This window comes from Maniola hyperantus, chromosome 9, assembly GCF_902806685.2.
Source record: "Maniola hyperantus chromosome 9, iAphHyp1.2, whole genome shotgun sequence".
NCBI classification, from domain to species: Eukaryota; Metazoa; Arthropoda; class Insecta; order Lepidoptera; family Nymphalidae; genus Maniola; species Maniola hyperantus.
The window spans coordinates 5128735-5148688 of record NC_048544.1 but is presented as its reverse complement, the minus strand read 5'-3'; the positions used below and the strand labels follow the sequence as shown (position 1 = coordinate 5148688).

The window sequence follows — 19954 nt, the reverse complement described above, 5'->3', positions numbered from 1 at the left end:
AATGAGCCATCCATGCGAAGCCGGGGTGGGTCGCTAGTATAATAAGCACTGAGGAAGCATATATCGTAATAATAGTAACTTTCTTTATTTTATAATATCCATCATAGAGTTAACTGCACTTACCTACTCCATGCATGACCTGACTTGTTTCGGCAACAAGTTTTGGCAAAAATTATCGTAAACAAGTTTCCGTAACAAGTTTCAGCAATAAGTTTCATCAACAAGTTTCAGCCAATCAACCAAATATTTTTTTATCAATTTAAATTCCAAAATAATATTAAATTTACTCTAAACGGTCACATTGTACTGTCAGCTCGACTCGAAAGTCGAAACATAATAAAAACGTAAGTGTAGAGCCTATTGATAGGTACTGTATCCAAAATCCATAGAGATTGAATTGAAATTGAACCAGAACACAGAATACATTTATGAACCAGAACCAGTAAACAGAAAATGGCGTCGTTTTGCCGATTAGATGAATCAAAGAAATTATTTATATGATGTCCTGTTTTAATTGACCAAACACAGTTAATTATACATTTAATTATTTTAATCCCATATAGAATATATTTTTGAGAATACTTGTTGTGCGTTGTGTACTAGGAAGCAGTGTAAAATTCGCGTTAAGCGAAATGATTTTACTGTTAGAGCAAGATTAAAGTGTTTACATGATTTCGGTGCGGGTGTGTTGGCCACGATGCTGCCCACAGTGGAGGAGAGCCGTGGTTACGATTTCCAGGACCCGGAGAATTCGGAGAAATGGCGGGGCCTCTTCGTCACATCACTCCGAAAGGTTTGTGTACAATATGTCATACCAAGGTGTTTCAAAACAATTGATGCTTTTGTCTCGGCAAATAAGTTCATTATAAAAATAACACTATTCCAGAAATTATAAATTACATAGTTTCTCATTCGTACACTCCAAAGTTACCTTACCTTACAGATAATCAAGACATTTAGTAGGTCAAGTAGAGCACAATCAATTTTCTTTGAGAGAATAGTAAATGTTGTGCATGACATAGAAATTGGGGACACAAATCATGGGTCAAGGATGTATTTGAGATGAATTTGTTATTAATCATTTTGATTTTTAGTATATTACGTACTTTATATAATATTTCTTATTTAAATTTTTTATGATAGTGTCTTTACATACACTTTATTGAAAATTCTAAATAATTTTAAATACATATCAAAGATTGCGAAACCGGCAGGATTCGGAATAAGATATTAGACTATTTTCAGACTGACGGAAAGTTATAGCTGTAGACTGCTGTAGTCATCGTGCACAAAGATTCAGACACTAAGGTTGAGATCTACAGAGCGCACTCTGACTTAGCTTAGACTTAAGAAAGAGTTAAAACGAGACTGAGCTATATCTCTCACACAAATCTGTCTTGTTTTAACTCAATCTTAAGTCTGAGCAAAGTCAAAGTGTGCGATATAGATCGCAGCCTAAGTAATATTGTTGATGCTATTTAACCCCTGATGCTAAAATTCTTCGTATCTGTTCTTCGCAATGCTTGGCATAGCGATTGTGCTCATGACTGCAGTGTTGTGGCACACATAATGATAAAGTCACTAAAGTTAATTATTAAATATTTAATTTATCAGTCTTGGCCCGATTGAAACCAACATAATATATGCTTGAGTAAGTGCTAGCCTGTATATTGTCCAACCAAGATTGACTAAAAAGACAAACTTAAGTAACAACACAATACAAGTATTGTTATATGTCAGCAGCGGCTACAGTAATCATTATAGGAATTCAAATATGTGTTCATTTATCAGGTCCTGGAATCGGTGCATCCATCACTGACAGCAGAGGAGAGTGCACTGGAATTTGTGGAGTCTCTCTGCCTAAGACTGCTTGCCATGCTCTGCGCTGTACCCTCCCCACTTACTGTGCAGGTAGAAAATAATAAATACACTATAATTTTCAACAAAAGAAACAACACATACATTTACAACTTCAGTGAACAAGAAATTAGTTTATTTATAAGACCGAAACATTGTCTGCTGCTAAACTCTGTACAGTTCTTGCAATTCAAGAAGGCGAGTGAATTTTACTTGTGGTTACGTCATATACACGGGCATTGTGTAAGTGTGCGTACATGCATGTCCGACCAATCAGTCGCGAGCAAGCTCTCGCAAATCTCGCAAACTCTCTATACCGATATGACATAAACACAAGCATGAGCCACTCGCCCTCGTAAAATGTAAGAACTGTAACACCATGTTAAATTTTTCTGCAAAACTCCTAAATGTTGTTAATACAAGAAATGGTATGGAGGCATTCACACTAACAAGCGTGTGGGTGATGTGCTCCTGCAGGCGTATTTCCCTTTCTGTCTTCAACTGTCCGGTCAGCGACACCGGTCCTGTGAAATCCGCACGCTTTTGTATTACCACGCAATTCAAGGAAACCGTGCTCATCTCGCGTCAATTGAGCACGGTTTTTTAATTGGTTTGTTCAAAAGAAATTTAAATGTTCGGAATAAACCCGGTGCGGGCGAGAACGGGTGACGTGCGGATGTGCGGGGCGTTCCCCGCCTCATACCGCGATTGCTATCTCAACCTGTCGCGTACTACAGGTCCTTCAAGCTTTTTGGTCAGCCGCATAATATCAGAATTAAATAAACTCACTTCCTCACTCACTCTGCGAACATCGGAAGTGTATGTCCACTTGTTGATTTCCGATCCGGCAAAATTTTGACTGTCCGCGGCATGCTGCAGAGTCTAGTATGTATGAGCAGAGTTACCTTCTTGGGCGCGTCCGAATTTTTTTTAACAGAAAAATGACCGCGGCCTTTTTCCTTCTGATAGTATGTGGCTGGTCTAAATCTTTGACTGCCAACAGGATGTGGAAGAGAGAGTAGCCCGCACATTCCCGACGCCTCTTGACCGATGGGCGCTCACAGATGCTCGCGACGCTTCCAGCACGCGGCGTCGCAAAATGCTGCTGCCGTTGGACAAGTTGCACCAACTGCTGCAGAAGGTATGCCTGATAGGTCCAATTTAAACTTTTGAAAGAACAATTTTTTATATGTTTAGTAAGGGTCCTTTTTCCCTTTTGAGGTACGGAACCCGAAAAAGAAGAAGTAGGCACTAAAATAGGTACATCTCTTTCAGGAGGTGCTCCAATACAAGATAGACATGTCAGTGTCAGTGTTCATGACAGCAATTCTTGAGTATGTAAGCACTGACATCCTGAGGCTGGCCGGCACGTTCGTGAAGAAGATCTCACAGAAGAGTGGCTATCAAGTCATCACAAGTAGAGATATTAAGACTGCCATGTGTGCAGATAAAGTAAGTATGGTACAAACCAATTTGATTTTCAATTGCGTTTATGATTATACTAGATGATGCCCGCGACTTCGCGCGTGGATTTAGGTTTTTGAAAATCCCGTGGGAACTCTTTAATTTTCCGGGATAAAAAGTAGCCTATGTCCTTCCCCGGGATACAAACTATCTCTGTACCAAATTTCGTTGAAATCGGTTGAATAGTTAAGCCGTGAAAAGCTAGCAGACAGACAGACAGACAGACACACTTTCACATTTATAATATTAGTATGGATTAGTATGGATTTCACTTTCATAACAAGAAGTAAAGTAATCCTTATTGACAGGTTTTTTAGGACAGGGTTTTACATACAGCGACATATTTACGTCAATTGAAGTGCATCATCATCATAATCAACCTATCGCTGGCTCACTACAGAGAACTGGTCTCCTTTTAGAGTGAGAAGGTTTTGGCATATTCTACCACGCTGGTCAAGTGCCAGAAAAAGCAGCAGCTTCTTGGCCGGGATGTAGTAGGGTGTGGAAGAGACAAATAATGTGTAAGGGCGTTTCCGCAGCCTCCCAGCAGACCCTACACACATCCGTGTCTTGAAGCTAAAAGTGATTTTTAACACAGGTTTTTGAACTGCTGTTCAGGTTTCATTTTTACTAGGATTTTACAAAAAGATTTTAGAGAGAAGAACCGAAGTGCCATTATGACATACATAATACAGTAGCCAGCAGGAAATATTGTACATCGGCCTTTAGAAAAGATTTCGGCTTCGTAGAGCGTTGTCTCTGTCGCTCATACCTATGTGACATATTGTCGGTCTCAAAGACAGAGACAACGCTCTACGAAACCGCTATCTCTTTCTAAGGTCGATGAACAATATTTCCTGCCAGGTACTGTAATAAAATATTATCTATGGGCTGCGTTCCGTTTCACCAACAAAGCTTGATGTTAAACATGCGTCTATTCAATCTGCAGGTGTTAATAGACATGTTCTACCAAGACTCGGAGTTAGAGGGCGCGGCGGCGGTCAACGCCTCAACACTGGGGGTCGAGAGGCGCGGCCGACGCGCGTCCCTCAGTTACGGCGAGCTAGTAAGAGACCTCCTCGCTGACGAGAGGTCCTTTCTGAGGGATCTCAACCTGATCATTAGGGTGTTCAAAGACGAGCTCGAGAAGATACTTGAAGGAGATAATAGGGTAAGTTTCTGTTGTTCATTATAGAAAAATCAACAATTTCTCAAGTGTATTACTGGATAGAAGCAGCACAAGATCACGTTTGGTCAGGATCTTTGAAAAAACATAATTATTTTGTAAAACCTTCAACTTTTCAAATTTATCATAGGCAAAGGAACCTATGCTAAATTGAAAAATTGTGATGATGTTAAAGGTAACATCAATTGATATTTTCGGGATCAAGAACCCAATATCCATGAACAATTTTATGTGATATTTTATTTATCTATTTATTGATGTCAAAGCTACAATATTTCTTAAATTATACAAGAAAAAAAATTGCAACAATTCTTAAAACTACTTATTATAAATTGTTATTCAGTAACAACGATTTTATGTGTACTTTTTTATTGTTGTCAATTTTGTTTAAACGGGGAACGGCGATACGTGGGGAACGGGGGTTTGATGTGCAAGGGGAGCCATGCATAATACTTAAATCTTTTGTTTTTCTAAGTAAATAAATAAATTAATAAGTATAATAAATAGAAAGAAACATACATATTATTATACTGGAGTATTTTCCTGTTTCAGGCGATATCTCTAATATTCGGCAACATAGTCGACATCTACGAGCTAACGGTCACATTGCTCGGTAATCTGGAAGATGCCATGGAAATTGCCCAAGACTCGCCAACGCCATACGTTGGAAGTTGCTTTGAAGGTACGTAGAACTTGCTAAAGTTGAACTAATCTAGATGACTGGCTGACTGACTGATCTATCACAGCTCAAAGTACTGAGTTGAAATTTGGCATGTAATTTCAACCCCTAAGGGAGTAAAATATGCGCTATATCACTACCCCTATTATAAATGCGAAAGTGTGTTTGTTTGTTGGTTCGTCCTTCAATCATGTCGCAACGGATCGACGTGATTTTTTGCATGGGTATAGTTTAAGACCTGGAGAGACATACGCTCCTATTATCCCGGAAAATCAAAGAGTTCCCAGCAAAATCCACGCGTACGAAGTCGCGGGCATCGGCTAGTAATACATAAAAATGAAATGCTGTTCGTTGGTAAGTGTATCTCTTCAGATTCGTTCTGCTAAGCCTATTTGATATTTTTTTGGTTTAAAATGTATGTAATAGTGTGAATGCAAATTTCATGGAAAGAAAAACTGGAAAAGTTTCCCAGAAAATTTTCGAATTCTAGAAAAACCGAACGCCCTTTTTTCTATGAGATTTTTATAAACTCATGACCATATTCACGATTCGAACTGTAGGTATGCTCAATTCTTTGTTGTTTTGTCTTTCTCTCAAAATATAAAAATAGTAAATAATAAGCATTATTTTTAAAACTACTTCTAGTTGCAAATGGGTGCAATGGCATTTCTTAAAATTAATTATTGGGTTGCTCAATTTCTTTGACATTAAATATCTTTCTAGAATTGGCAGAAGTTGAAGAATTCCGTGCGTACGTACGGTACGCCAATATCGTCACGCAGAAGCAGTCGCGGGACGCCCTGCAAAAAGTTGTGGACGATCCTGTGGTGAGTTATTTGACTACTATTATTACAGTACGCGGCAGAATGTAATGTACATTGACCTTCAGAAAGAGATAGCAGATTTGTAGAGCGTTGTTTCTGTCGTTGAGACCGACAAAACGTCATATAGGTATGAGTGACAGAGACAACGCTCTACGTTTTATGAAAACTTTTAACTTGTTGAGAGACATCTCCAATAAGTCTTCTGTAAGCTTATTATAAAAACGTATAGAATTACTATTTATAATTATTATCTGTAAACGCCCTATGTACTCAGCTCGCGGAGCGACTAGACACGGCGGGGCATGGGTTCCGGCTGGCCGTGAAGTACTGTCTGCCGCGTCTGCTGCTGTCGCCCGTCGCGCACGTTTTCCTGTACCACAGCTACGTGCGCGCCCTGCTGCCCGTCGCGCCCTCGCACGACGACCGCGAGAGCTTCAAACAGGCAAGTACTTTTTCTTCTGTCCACTGTACGTGAGACCACTGGTGCAGCTCCTCGCCGGATCACTCCAGCCAGCCAAGCTAACTCCAGAATCTAAGTCACCCAAGTTGGCGAGAACACTGCCTTGTACCACTGCTACATGGCCCTGCTGCCCGTTGCGCCCTCGCACGACAAGGTAAATACTAGCTAGGGTTACTGTGCGCAGACCAACATGCGCCGGCGCACCCTCCTCACATCATCGTGACTCCAATGCCGCGCCGCTCCGTGCTCAGAGACGCGGAAAGTCCGAAATTAACGAATATTCCAGAACAGTATACTTTAACCACTGTGATTAACTGTAGTTTGAGCTTTTACAGTAACAAACTCTTCTTGCAGGTCGAGTGCAATCTACACCCAATAGAGAAATTGTTAACAAAAGCTTTAGGAAATGGACCAAAGTTGTAAGTAATGATTTAATCTATCTCGGCGATTTTATCGAAGTCTTTTATCTTGATTATCTATTAAAAAATATGACATGTGTGTATGCAGAGAAGGAGCAATAAGGTCTGCGAACCGCGCGAGAAGACAACTGGCAATAGAGAAGTGCAATGAGCTCACCAAACTCGTCGACAACTGGGACACGCGCGACGTGCCGCAGTGTTGCAACGAATTTATTAGAGGTTAGTCACAGTTTGAATTATTTTTAGGGGTCCGTACCTTAAAAGGAAAAACGGATCCCTTATAGGATCACTTTTTTGTCTGTCTGTCAAGAAACCTGTAGGGTACTTCCCGTTGACCTAGAATCATGAAATTTGGCAGGAAGGTAGGTCTTGTAGTAGACATGAGGGGAAAAATCTGAAAACCGTGAATTTGTGGTTACACCACAAGAAAAAAATTAAAATGTGTTCATGAACAAATATTGCTATTTTCATCTTTCAAAGTAAGATTACTATACCAAGTGGGGTATCATATGAAAGGGCTTTTGAAAATCAAAGTCGCGGGTATCGTCTAGTTTTGAATAAATTATTTGGATATTGAATTTGCGCTTTCCGTTGCAAGGTACCGTACTCGCACTTTGGCATATTATTATTATTTTATCACGCTTTCTCAGCTAAAATTAGTTTTTATTTTACAGAGGATACATTATCGAAAATAGGTCCGGGCAAGCGGATAGCAGAGAGAAGAGCTTTTTTATTCGACGGCCTCCTGCTTCTGTGCAAACCTATCACGAGCTTGGTATGTTATAATCTTGTAATGTTACGTATTAGATGATATCAACCCGCTTCAGTCTTCGTTCTGCTTGAATCACGGGGGTTACGCACTCATCCGATCCTAGTCCGTGAAAATACGTTCTATGTCGTAGATAATAATCGTTGGTATTCTCACGGATGACGGTTAGAACTCGGATGACGAAAGTGCAATGCGTAATCACCGTTAGCGTTATTTAAGTTCCATGGAAACTAATTTTCCGGGATTTCCTTAAACATTTAAATGTCAGTCTGTCTGTTGGTAACTTTTTACGACTGATCCGTTTAACCGATTTTGATGAAATTTTTACAGGGATGGCTTGCATCCTGGAAGATATATTTTATCTAGGAAAATCAAATAGTTCCGACAGGGTTTTTAAAAAACCTAAATTTACAGGTAACGGTGAACAGCGGAGTAACCGCCGGTGGACCGCAGCAGTTAAAATTAAAAGAAAAGTTGCACATACGGAAGCTCGAGATTGTAGACCGACCCGATGGTGAAGGTGGGTAAACTTTTTATTTCACTAATCTTCAGAATAATTTTTCTTCAAATGATAAAAAATCCTGTGAGTCTGTGAGAGATATAGATTTGTACCTATATATAGACGGGCACAAAAATGATCTTATAATACCCGGCAAATAACTTGGACCTAAAGCAGCGTAGTGGAAGAAAGTTGGCGAATCCGGGAAGTGAAAGTCGACGTATCAACCAATCGCGTGCACTCGCGATGACTGATCAACCAATCGCGTGAACCCGCTATCGGCCAGCCAATCGCACCAATACTCAAGTTGTTTTCCGGGCACTGTAATAGGATGGATAAAAACGGAAAGAATCCACCACTGACTATCTGACTGCAGCGCGTCCATATGAGTGAGCGAGATAGAAAATGCAGCAGGCAGTGTATTTTCTATACTTAGATCTGCACATATCGGGTGTCCCAGGACACCTCACGAGTTGTTCTTTTCACAGAATTGTAGTTGGAATCTGATAATATTATATTAGAGAATTTATATATTTTTAAGTATGGAGTCTGGCCGGTCTACATGTCCATAATTTTTTCAAAATATTTTTTTCAAAATAGCCATGCATAAAACTAGTATTAAACAATGCTGGGATCAGTACAAACAAGTATTGTAAGAGACCAAATCTTCCAAAATGTTATGTTAACAAGGTTTTATGCGTAGGCGCTATTTTAGAAAAAAAAAAGAAAATGGCGAACTACTAAATAGGCCGAAATCTTCATAGCCCTTTACATAGCAATCCATACTTCCATACTAATATTATAAACTGCCTGCTAGCTTTTCACGGCCCAACTGCTCAACCGATTTTGATGAAATTTCGTACAGAGTTAGCTTACACCCCGGGGAGGGACATAGGCTACTTTTAGTCCCGGAATATTAAAGAGTTCCTACGGGATTTAAAAAAAAACCTAAATCCGCGCGGACGAAGACGCGGGTGTGAGATTTAGATAAAGAGAGAAGTTAAGACAGTGGGCTTTAATAGTGATGATAAATTAAATCCAATGATTACTAATGAAAGTTATCATTTATCAATTATTTGTCAGGTAAGGCCAAATACTAAGTAATTAAAGATCAAGCAAAGCATCTGCCGTATTATTTCAAAGTAAGAATCCTAATCATCTAAACAGGCTTCTATAATAATTAGAAGCTAACAACCTAGTGTTTACTTTTATCTCAATGTATAAAATAAATAGCACAAGAGGGTAGGTGATAAATACAGAAGTAAAACCAACCAAGTCGAATAATAATTGAATTGTATTGTTCAGCATTGATCTATTTATATTAAAATGAATCTACCACCCGTTTCGCTAAGGTGTTTAGTCATGGAGAAGAAAGGGCAAAGAAACTCCATAACACACATCTTTTAAAACATTAGAACGTTGAGTAAAGTAGTAGGTACATATTTGGTACACAGTTACAACAGGTAACCTATAAAAGGCAAATGATTACATTACATTATAATACAATATAAGAATACTTAACTTCAGTAAGGTCCGCTGTGTTTGCTCTGGGCTGTCGATACAAGACTGTCCCCCCTCTGTCGAGGTAGGGTACTTTTATAACACTGCCATCGCAAACAAGGCGGATATCGACTATCATATGATCTTAATATTAATCATTATTTATTTTAGGTTTGTTGACAAAAGGTATGTTGACACACCCAATTTACAATAATAATAAGCGACTTAAATTGTCAGTTTACACAACATTATTATTTCACATAATAGCTATTGTCAACTGTATGTTGACAATAGCTTAATATAATGTCACTCTTAGTATATTGACAATATTTAATTTACAATGAATAATTAGTGACATGTATTGATAATTTATATAATATTATTTTTCATATTTTCATATTCCTAGATACCAAATTAAACAAGAATAAACAATAATAGTTTTACACTATTGTATTGTATGATGACAGTAAGAAACTAGGAACATTGACATTGTATCCGGAAACGGAATAACGATTCTGTTTTAAACATCACAACAAACATTTACTTCAGACTCCCAAGTTTATGATTAGATGAATTTTAGCATAATAATTATGTATCCAATTTTATCGTAATATAACACGGCCATACTGACAAGTACTTCGCTCCCGAAGTACATAGGGAAATACGGAGAGAAAGGAAAAAAAAATCCTTATGTTTTTTTTTTTTTTTTTAATACCATTCGGCAATAATAACATTTGTCCCTTTTAGGATTAAAAACTCTTGTCCCGTTTGGGAATCTCAACGTTTGTCTCATTCGGACATCTCAAATTATTTATTATTATTATTCGTATTACCACTATACTTATATTTATTATAAATTTACTATAATATGTATTTATTATTACATTTACCATATTTATTTATTTTATTTTTAATTTATTTACTTTTATTATTATCAATATTTGTTCCATTCGGAAATCTCAAGCTCGTCCCATTCGGGAATCTCGATATTTTGTTCCATTCGGAAATCTCAAGCTCGTCCCATTCGGGAATCTCGATATTTTGTTCCATTCGGAAATCTCAAGCTCGTCCCATTCGGGAATCTCGATATTTTGTTCCATTCGGAAATCTCAAGCTCGTCCCATTCGGGAATCTCGATATGTGTTCCTTTCGGAAATCTCTTAGTTCGTTCCTTTCGGAAATCTCTCAATTTTTTTTTTTTTTTTGTCCCATTGGGAGTCTTAACATTTTGTCCCATTGGGAGTCTTAACATTTGTCACATAGTGAGTCTTAACATTTTGTCCCATTGGGAGTCTTAACATTTTGTCACATAGTGAGTCTTAACATTTTGTCACATAGTGAGTCTTAACATTTTGTCCCATTGGGAGTCTTAACATTTTGTCACAATATAGTGAGTCGTAACATTTTGTCCCATTGAACTTTTTGTCACATGGTGAGTCTTAACATTTTGTCCCATTGGGAGTCTTAACATTTTGCCACATAGTAAGTCTTAACATTTTGTAAAATTTTTTTTTTTTTTTTTCTTTTTCTTTTTTTTTTTCTTTTTTTTTTTCTTTTCCCTTTCCTTCCTCTCCGTTCTCCTTCTGTCATTTAGCATAAATTATTAGTATGTTTTATTATAATTCGGCCATCTTGATAAGTACTTCGTTCCCGAAGTACATAGGAAAATAGAAAACTGCAGCCCGTGAAATTAAATCAACTACGGCAACAAAAGCACCGACACAAAAAAAAAAATAAGATTGTGCCATTCGCAAAACAAAATTCAATGATTCAATGTCAATGTTACTGTCATAAAAACTAGGATAGACGTCAGACCGAAATTAGAGTAGAAGAGAATTATGTTTTCTTTGTTGATTATGTCTTATAAACAAGTGTAGTGTATGCAAACCAACTCAAAACAAGAATAAATTGATAACACGTAACGTAGGTATTTATAAAATTAAAATGTTCTGATAGCATTACTGAACAGAAAAAACTTGAGCAGGTAATCTGCCTTACGTTGCTAAAAAAAGTAATTTAGTTAAATAATAAAAGTTACTTGAATGGACCATCTCTTTTGTGTTGTTTTAAGAGAAGATAAATGGTCGAGTTATTTTAAGAAGCAAAATAAATAAATAAATATAGTTTATGTTTAAGTTACATAAATCAGAATAAGGTAATTTCTTCAAGTTTCGAGTTGTAAGTACGATGCAATTTCTCAAAAGCAAACCTACTGATTTGATTATTATTATTGTTTCGGTATATCATAACTTTCTAAATGATTTCACATTGTTATATACTTTATCAAAAACCGTTCGGCCAATCTGACCTCTAACTAGACTTATTCTTATCCAAATAAATTATACCACAAACACGTGGTTTAACGTTAAAAGTTGCACAAAGTTCACTTTAAAGCAGCACATAAATACACTTCACTTATCTTTCAAAATTGAAGCGACGTTCTAACCAAAGGTGCCACACGAGCACCAAGTGCCGATGACAAAAGCGCTGCAGGGTGCTTTGGGATCATCGGACACGAACACCACGTGCCGCCGACGACAGGTGGCAGCCTGTCGCTTCGAGGAGAGGCCACATCCACGATTACTGAAAGCATTTGAAAAGTATTAGTATTGCGACAAGAAAAGAATTATCGTATCCCACTTCTGATGTGAGATTTAGATAAAGAGAGAAGTTAAGACAGTGGGCTTTAATAGTGATGATAAATTAAATCCAATGATTACTAATGAAAGTTATCATTTATCAATTATTTGTCAGGTAAGGCCAAATACTAAGTAATTAAAGATCAAGCAAAGCATCTGCCGTATTATTTCAAAGTAAGAATCCTAATCATCTAAACAGGCTTCTATAATAATTAGAAGCTAACAACCTAGTGTTTACTTTTATCTCAATGTATAAAATAAATAGCACAAGAGGGTAGGTGATAAATACAGAAGTAAAACCAACCAAGTCGAATAATAATTGAATTGTATTGTTCAGCATTGATCTATTTATATTAAAATGAATCTACCACCCGTTTCGCTAAGGTGTTTAGTCATGGAGAAGAAAGGGCAAAGAAACTCCATAACACACATCTTTTAAAACATTAGAACGTTGAGTAAAGTAGTAGGTACATATTTGGTACACAGTTACAACAGGTAACCTATAAAAGGCAAATGATTACATTACATTATAATACAATATAAGAATACTTAACTTCAGTAAGGTCCGCTGTGTTTGCTCTGGGCTGTCGATACAAGACTGTCCCCCCTCTGTCGAGGTAGGGTACTTTTATAACACTGCCATCGCAAACAAGGCGGATATCGACTATCATATGATCTTAATATTAATCATTATTTATTTTAGGTTTGTTGACAAAAGGTATGTTGACACACCCAATTTACAATAATAATAAGCGACTTAAATTGTCAGTTTACACAACATTATTATTTCACATAATAGCTATTGTCAACTGTATGTTGACAATAGCTTAATATAATGTCACTCTTAGTATATTGACAATATTTAATTTACAATGAATAATTAGTGACATGTATTGATAATTTATATAATATTATTTTTCATATTTTCATATTCCTAGATACCAAATTAAACAAGAATAAACAATAATAGTTTTACACTATTGTATTGTATGATGACAGTAAGAAACTAGGAACATTGACATTGTATCCGGAAACGGAATAACGATTCTGTTTTAAACATCACAACAAACATTTACTTCAGACTCCCAAGTTTATGATTAGATGAATTTTAGCATAATAATTATGTATCCAATTTTATCGTAATATAACACGGGCATCATCTAGTTTAATATATTCCTTGTTATTGTTTTATCAGAGGGCCGTAACCTCATCGAGCTATGTCCACGCGTGGGCCCACCCGTGATACTAGCGGCGGCATCGATTGCGGAGAAAAGGAACTGGATGTGCGATCTTGTGATGCTAAACACTAAGCCTATGTTGGACAGGAGTTTGGACAGGTAATCCTTTTTTCTAACAAGCATTTACTATGTTTGTTAAAAGGGAGTTGCATTGAATGATTTATGGGCATAATTTATACTAATATTATAAATGCGAAAGTGTAAAAGATTTTTTTTTTAGTAAACCCATACCCCTTATTGGTTGCCGGGAATCAAACCGGAGACCACCCACTAATAAGACCACAGCTCTCACCACTGCGCCAGGGAAGTGTTCAAATTAATTTGTGTATAATTTTTATAGCATGCCCCTTATCGGTTTCTACTTTCTACACGGCATCGTACACCGTTGCCGGTAGGGTGGTAACTAGCCACGGCCGTAGCCTCCCAGCCCTCCAGCCAAGAATCGAACCAGGGACCGCTCACTTATAAGACCACAGCGCTCACCACTGCGCCAGGAAGGTGGTCAGAAATGGCTGAACAACGTGATATTTTGTTCCAGCATACTGCTAGACCTGGAAAAGAGGCATCCGCTGCAACTACCGCCAGTAACGCTATACCGATTCGCGGAACCGGACTCGCAGGATAACATCGTTTTAGAGGACAGAGCTGGTCCAGCGCCCTTGATAAAGGTAAATTTACGTATACATATTCTGTTATATTGTCTAAAAAAACGGCCAAGTGCGAGTCGCTTTGTTGGGCGATTTTGGGACGGTTAAAACCTTCAAGGTCGCATCACCGGCATATGCAAATTTTATTAGCTTTTTAAAATTTCTCCCTTAACATAACATTAGACACTGAGCTAGCGAATCAGTAGGCTGGTCGACAGTCGACACTTCGTAGTTATTACTATTTGTGGCAACTCAAAACTCAAACTTTAATTATTAATTCAGTTGCTGAATTTGCAATACAGTGATGATAATTAATACCTCAACTTAAAACTAAAGCTACGAGTGTAAACGCGCCCGGGTCTTAGAAGAACCCACAACAAACTCTTTTTTACTATTACCACTTTACTAAATCACTTGTACTTCTTAGAACTATCAAAGCATTTCATTCTAAACTTTTGTCATCCAGGGTGCAACGTTACTAAAATTGGTAGAACGTCTAACGTACCACGTGCACGCGGACTTGAACCTCGTGCGGACATTCCTCACGACCTACCGATCGTTCTGTACGCCCGCCGAACTGCTCGAGCTTCTCATCGAGCGGTTCGACATTCCCGAACCGCATTTGGTGTACGACGCGCCGAGATCTGGTAAGTTTTACAGAATTAAGCTATTTACACTGAAAGGGAACGGATGCAAATTTCTAAAATATTACATGACCAAATAAGTTTAATCTAAATATATAAAAGGAAAAGGTGACTGACTGACTGCTTGACTGACTGATCTATCAAAGCACAGCTCAAACTACTGGACGGATCGGGCTGAAATTTGGCATGCAGATAGCTATTATGACGTAGGCATCCGCTAAGAGAGGATTTTTTAAAATTCAACCCCTAAGGGGGTGAAATAGGGGTTTGAAATTTGTGTAGTCTACGCGGACGAAGTCGCAAGCATTCCGTACCATCAAAAACTGAATGTGTACAGTGTGTTAAAAATTCTATGTATTGATATGTTAAGTTATAAGATACCCTTAAGCGCAATAGATTTATAATACTTCCGCTTGACTCTATTTGATGTTTGCACGCTGCCAGTCCCGAGGATCAAGCCACCCAAGAAGGACATCAGTCCCAATGCTTCGTTGTTGGACCTAGACCTTGATATAGGTATACGATTATGAAACTTTTCGTATCGAGTTCGATACATCATATTATTTTTTAGAATACGAAACTACGAAATACGGACCATGAGGTCATGACTCATGACTTATTGGGATTTTCTGTCATGATACTCTCAGTAACAACGCAGACTACCTACTCCACCAGATCTTACCAGATCTTACCTGCAGGGGAGATTGCAGTCAAGGGCGTCAGCCCTTGATTGCGATCGTCACACTGTAGCTGTCATTTTCCCGTAATCGAGTCACGGATTCGCCCACACTCACGCTATTGGCTAAGATGCATTATTGCAGCAAAAATACCATAAATAGCAATGATTGATGTAGCTTTTCCGTAATAGACCAGCAGATGAAAAATATTATAAATCGCAGTCTTCCGCACCAGAGAACCAGTCTGAAACTAATGTATTTTCATAGCCGAATGTGTGGAGATCTCAGCGAGTAGCGACGCGGAGAAGCTCAGCAAAAACACGGCCCGGGAAGACTGGAAGAGGTACCGGAAAGAATTTCTACAGCCTGTCAAGTTCCGGTAAGTACCCTAGATTGAGCGAATAACAAACATAGCGTCGTCGATTCTGTTCGATTTGCGTATGGAGTGTGTATAAGAGATAGTGCTCTTTATCCCTGTAAGGAGCACGATCTCTTATGGGGGAAAAGTTGAAAAAGTGTCCAGCTATAAACAGTAAATAATATTTCAAAAATGCTCCAAATTGGCGCTGGCGTCGGCTGAGGTAGTAGTATGAATGTTGTTAAAAGTTGTTAACAGAGTGAAGTATGCTGAGGTAGTAAATTTAATATTTTTACTAGAGTACTTAGTTACAATCCAGTATACAATACCTCAACAATTTACGTAGTTATTACAGAACACGCCAGAAAATAATGTACATTGACCTTTAGGTTTTTGTAGAGACCGTTAAGACCGACAAAACATCGTATGAGCGACAGAGACAACGCTCACAAAGCCGAAATGTCATTCTAAAGGCCGATGTATATTATTTTCTGCCGCGTACTGTACGCAGTTACGTAGTTTATTACTCGATTTTAAATTTATTGCTGTTTTTAAAATGTCCTCACTGGCTATTGTAGCGCCACCCAGATTTAGCACATTTTAACGGACACACGAAACACGGAGATCGTGCTCCTTACCTTCTACATCATCATCAACCGATAGACGTCCACTGCTGGACATAGGTCTCTTGTAGCGACTTCCACACGTCATGGTCTTGCGCCGCCTGAATCCAGCGGCTCCCTGCGACTCGTCTGATGTCGTCCGTCCACCTAGTGGGGGTCTTCCAACACTGCGTCTTCTGCCACTTCCCTTCTACACTCCATAGATTTACGTCATTCGATTGTTTCTGTCGATTACGGTAGCATGACAGCTACAATGTCACGATCGCAGTCATCTCTGATTGGTTGATGCTCACTTACTTTTGGCTACAATGTATTGTTGCAACAAGAATACCATAAATTCAGCCAATCACTACGATTACGATTGTAATAATGATTGATGTAGTTTTCCCGCAATCGAGCAGCAGATTTGATTTTTTGATTGATCTGATTGTTGCAGAGTAATAAACGTGTTACGACATTGGGTGGATCAACATTTCTACGACTTCGAGCGTGAACCTTCTCTGTTGGACAAATTGAAAAATTTTCTGGAGTCAGTGGACGGAAAACCTATGAAGAAATGGGTACAAAGTGTGCTCAAGACGGTTCAGAGGAAGGTAAGGATCCAAAATGAAATATAGATTTAAAGCTGCAAATGACTGGTTGATACGCTACTCTTGATATCGTACTAGATGATGTCTGTGACTTCGTTCGCGTGGATATAGGTGTTAAAGTCCCGAGGGAACTCTTCGTATGTGAAGTACAGTACACGGCAGAAAATAATGTACATTGACCTTTAGAAGGACAAAACTTCATATAGGTATGAGTGACAGAGACAACGCGCAAAAGCCGAAATGTCATTCTAAAGTCCGATGAACATTATTTTCTGCCTATGTGTTTATTCAGAGTATCTTCATTAAAATTTCATAGAAATCGATTCAGTCATTGTGGCATTAAGAAATAACACACATCCAAACTTTCCCATTCATAATAATATATTACTGGGATATTAGGATAAGGATATCGTTAAGTCGTAGTCTGTGTTTATTCAGGGTATCTTCATTGAAATTTCATAGAAATCGATTCAGTCATTGTGGCGTTAAGAAATAACACACATCCAAACTTTCCCATTCATAATAATAATATATTACTGAGATATCAGGATAAGGATATAGTTGAGTCATAGAAGTTTCACTTCAACCGCGCCTATGTTTCGCACTAATATTTTTTTTCTTGTCTAGTGTGCTCAAAGCAGTCAAAGTGATACCGATTCGATCGCGAGCGGGATCTCCACATCGGGATCGCAATGGTCGGTCAGTTCGGCGTGTTCGGGCGTATCACACGTGTTTGACCGCCTGCCACCCGCGCCCTTGCGTCACCTGGCTGATCCTGACCGACACGGCTGGAACCCACTGGCGTTGCACCCTCTAGAGTTAGCCAGGCAATTGACTCTGCTCGAGTTCCAGCTGTACCGACAGGTTCGTCTAGTCCTAACTTTAGAGTCGATGGTTTCTCACTTCACTTCCTTAATAGGGTATAAGATGTTTCCATCAGCCGGCTGTAAAAATCCCTATTAAGAAGAACTTTTCATCTATAAGTAGACGAATGTTAAGACGACAAAGTTGACGCTTAAATCAGTCTAATAGTGATACCGAGTAGCAGAAATCTACTCGAAAAGGTTTTCCACAATGAGGAGGTTTCCAGGCAACGTTCGAGAAAATTTTCATAGATGGCGCTGAATTACCACCACTAAAGACGAAATATAATACCTAAATCTATATCATATATGCTTTAAATTTTTAAATTCAAATCGGATGGGAAATTAATTAATTACTTCTATTATAGTTCACAGATTTTGTGGGGAAGAAACGTAAGGAAAATTGCAGTGCACGCTAGCTCTTACTCTTCATCTATGTCATTGATTGACCCGACCTAAACATTAAAGCATAGATCATATAGATATAGGTATAATTTTTCCTCTCTCGTGGCGACCTATGCGCAATATTCAAGAGACATCTATGAAAATTTTATTGAAGCTGTCCCTGAAACTTCCTCATTGTAAGATAAAATGAAGCAAAATGTTTCGCACGGGTTTTAAAAAAAACCCCGAAGTCCTAAGTCAATTTAGGTCTCCTTTTCAGTACAATGCATCCCCAAAATCCGTTTAGGGGTCTTTTTATTCCTCAACATCTCATGCTACATTCCCTAATATTCTAGATATGAACAAATTACATTTAAAATTTGTTGTTATCAGGTAAAACCTTCGGAGTTAGTGGGAGCGGTGTGGACCAAAAAAGACAAGGAGATGAGCAGCCCCAACCTACTTAGGATAATTAAACATACCACCAATGTAAGTTTACTATCCTTTATCTTTTTATTAAAACGTATATTTTACCAATCGTGATTCGTGATACGGATTCGTTATTTAGAGTTCGCTTAATCTGTAAAGTGATGATTTACCAATGCAGAATTTTCATAAACCCCAGCATGCTGGCTTTGATCTTCACGAGGAAAAAAGGAACCCTTGTTGTCTGTCTGTCATGTTTGTCAAGAAACCTGTAGGGTACTCCCCTACAGGGTTGACCTAGAATCACGAAATTTGGCAGGTAGGTAGGTAAGGACAAAATCCGAAATCCGTGAATTTGTTGTTGAATCATAAAAAAATTTAGTTTGATAAATCACATGACTGGTTTTTTTGTCTTTAGTTTACACGATGGATGGAGAAATGGATCGTTGAAAGTGAAAACCTAGAAGAAAGAGTGGCGATTCTCGGCCGGTTTCTAGAGGTAGCGATAGCATTGCGAGACCTCAACAACTTCAACGGGGTCCTAGCGGTGGTCTCGGCCTGCGGATCTGCCTCCGTGTATCGGTTGAGATCGACTTTTCAGGTATGAAGACCCTCAATGATCCATACTAATTACTACCCATATTATAAACTAGCTTACCGCGACTTCGTCCGCGTGGGTTTAGGTTTTGAAAATCCCGTGAACTCTTTGATTTTCCGGGATAAAAGTAGCGTATGTCATACCCCAAACTATATCCATGCAAAAAATCCGTTTATCTTTTGCTCCGTTGCGACGTGATTGAAGGACAAACCAACCAACCAACAAACAAAAACACTTTCGCATTTAATTATAAAAATCGCATTTACACATTTATTTTATATCGCAAGGCCCCGATTGCCATTTCGACCTGTCGCATACTATACGTTATAATAGCTATCTGTATGCCAAATTGCAGCTCGATCCGTCCAGTAGTTGAGCTGTGCGTTGATAGATCAGTCAGTCAGTCAGCTTTTTCTTTTATTTATTGCTAGCTGATGCCCGAGACTTCGTACGCGTGGAATTAGGTTTTCAAAAAATCCCGTGGGAACTCTTTGATTTTCCCAGAAAAAAAGTAGCTTAAGTCACTCTTCCAAGTCTTTAAATACATGCAAAAAATCACGTCAATCCGTCGCTCTGTCTCGAGTCTCGACGTGATTGAAGGACAAACCAA

The 19954-nt window shown here is 38.4% G+C and overlaps 1 protein-coding gene across 5 annotated transcripts in view; it reads left to right on the top strand.

Moving 5' to 3' along the window:
- The first annotated feature begins 448 nt into the window (after nt 1–448).
- Sos (Son of sevenless) overlaps nt 449–19954 on the top strand; it is a 49258-nt gene continuing 29752 nt past the window's right edge. For 3 of the 5 annotated variants that reach the window (XM_069500687.1, XM_069500686.1, XM_034971894.2), the window contains exons 1-21: nt 449–793; nt 1792–1911; nt 2861–2998; nt 3133–3309; nt 4271–4492; nt 5060–5189; nt 5910–6013; nt 6285–6452; nt 6825–6889; nt 6978–7108; nt 7564–7664; nt 8073–8178; nt 13492–13633; nt 14073–14202; nt 14648–14828; nt 15270–15341; nt 15770–15881; nt 16920–17076; nt 17701–17937; nt 18714–18809; nt 19165–19347. In XM_069500687.1, coding sequence (XP_069356788.1) covers nt 698–793; nt 1792–1911; nt 2861–2998; nt 3133–3309; nt 4271–4492; nt 5060–5189; nt 5910–6013; nt 6285–6452; nt 6825–6889; nt 6978–7108; nt 7564–7664; nt 8073–8178; nt 13492–13633; nt 14073–14202; nt 14648–14828; nt 15270–15341; nt 15770–15881; nt 16920–17076; nt 17701–17937; nt 18714–18809; nt 19165–19347 — 2868 coding nt within the window. In that variant the 5' untranslated portion in view covers nt 449–697. The remainder of the gene's footprint in view (nt 794–1791; nt 1912–2860; nt 2999–3132; nt 3310–4270; nt 4493–5059; nt 5190–5909; nt 6014–6284; nt 6453–6824; nt 6890–6977; nt 7109–7563; nt 7665–8072; nt 8179–13491; nt 13634–14072; nt 14203–14647; nt 14829–15269; nt 15342–15769; nt 15882–16919; nt 17077–17700; nt 17938–18713; nt 18810–19164; nt 19348–19954) is intronic. The other 2 variants (XM_069500688.1, XM_069500689.1) reach the window with 1 other exon arrangement.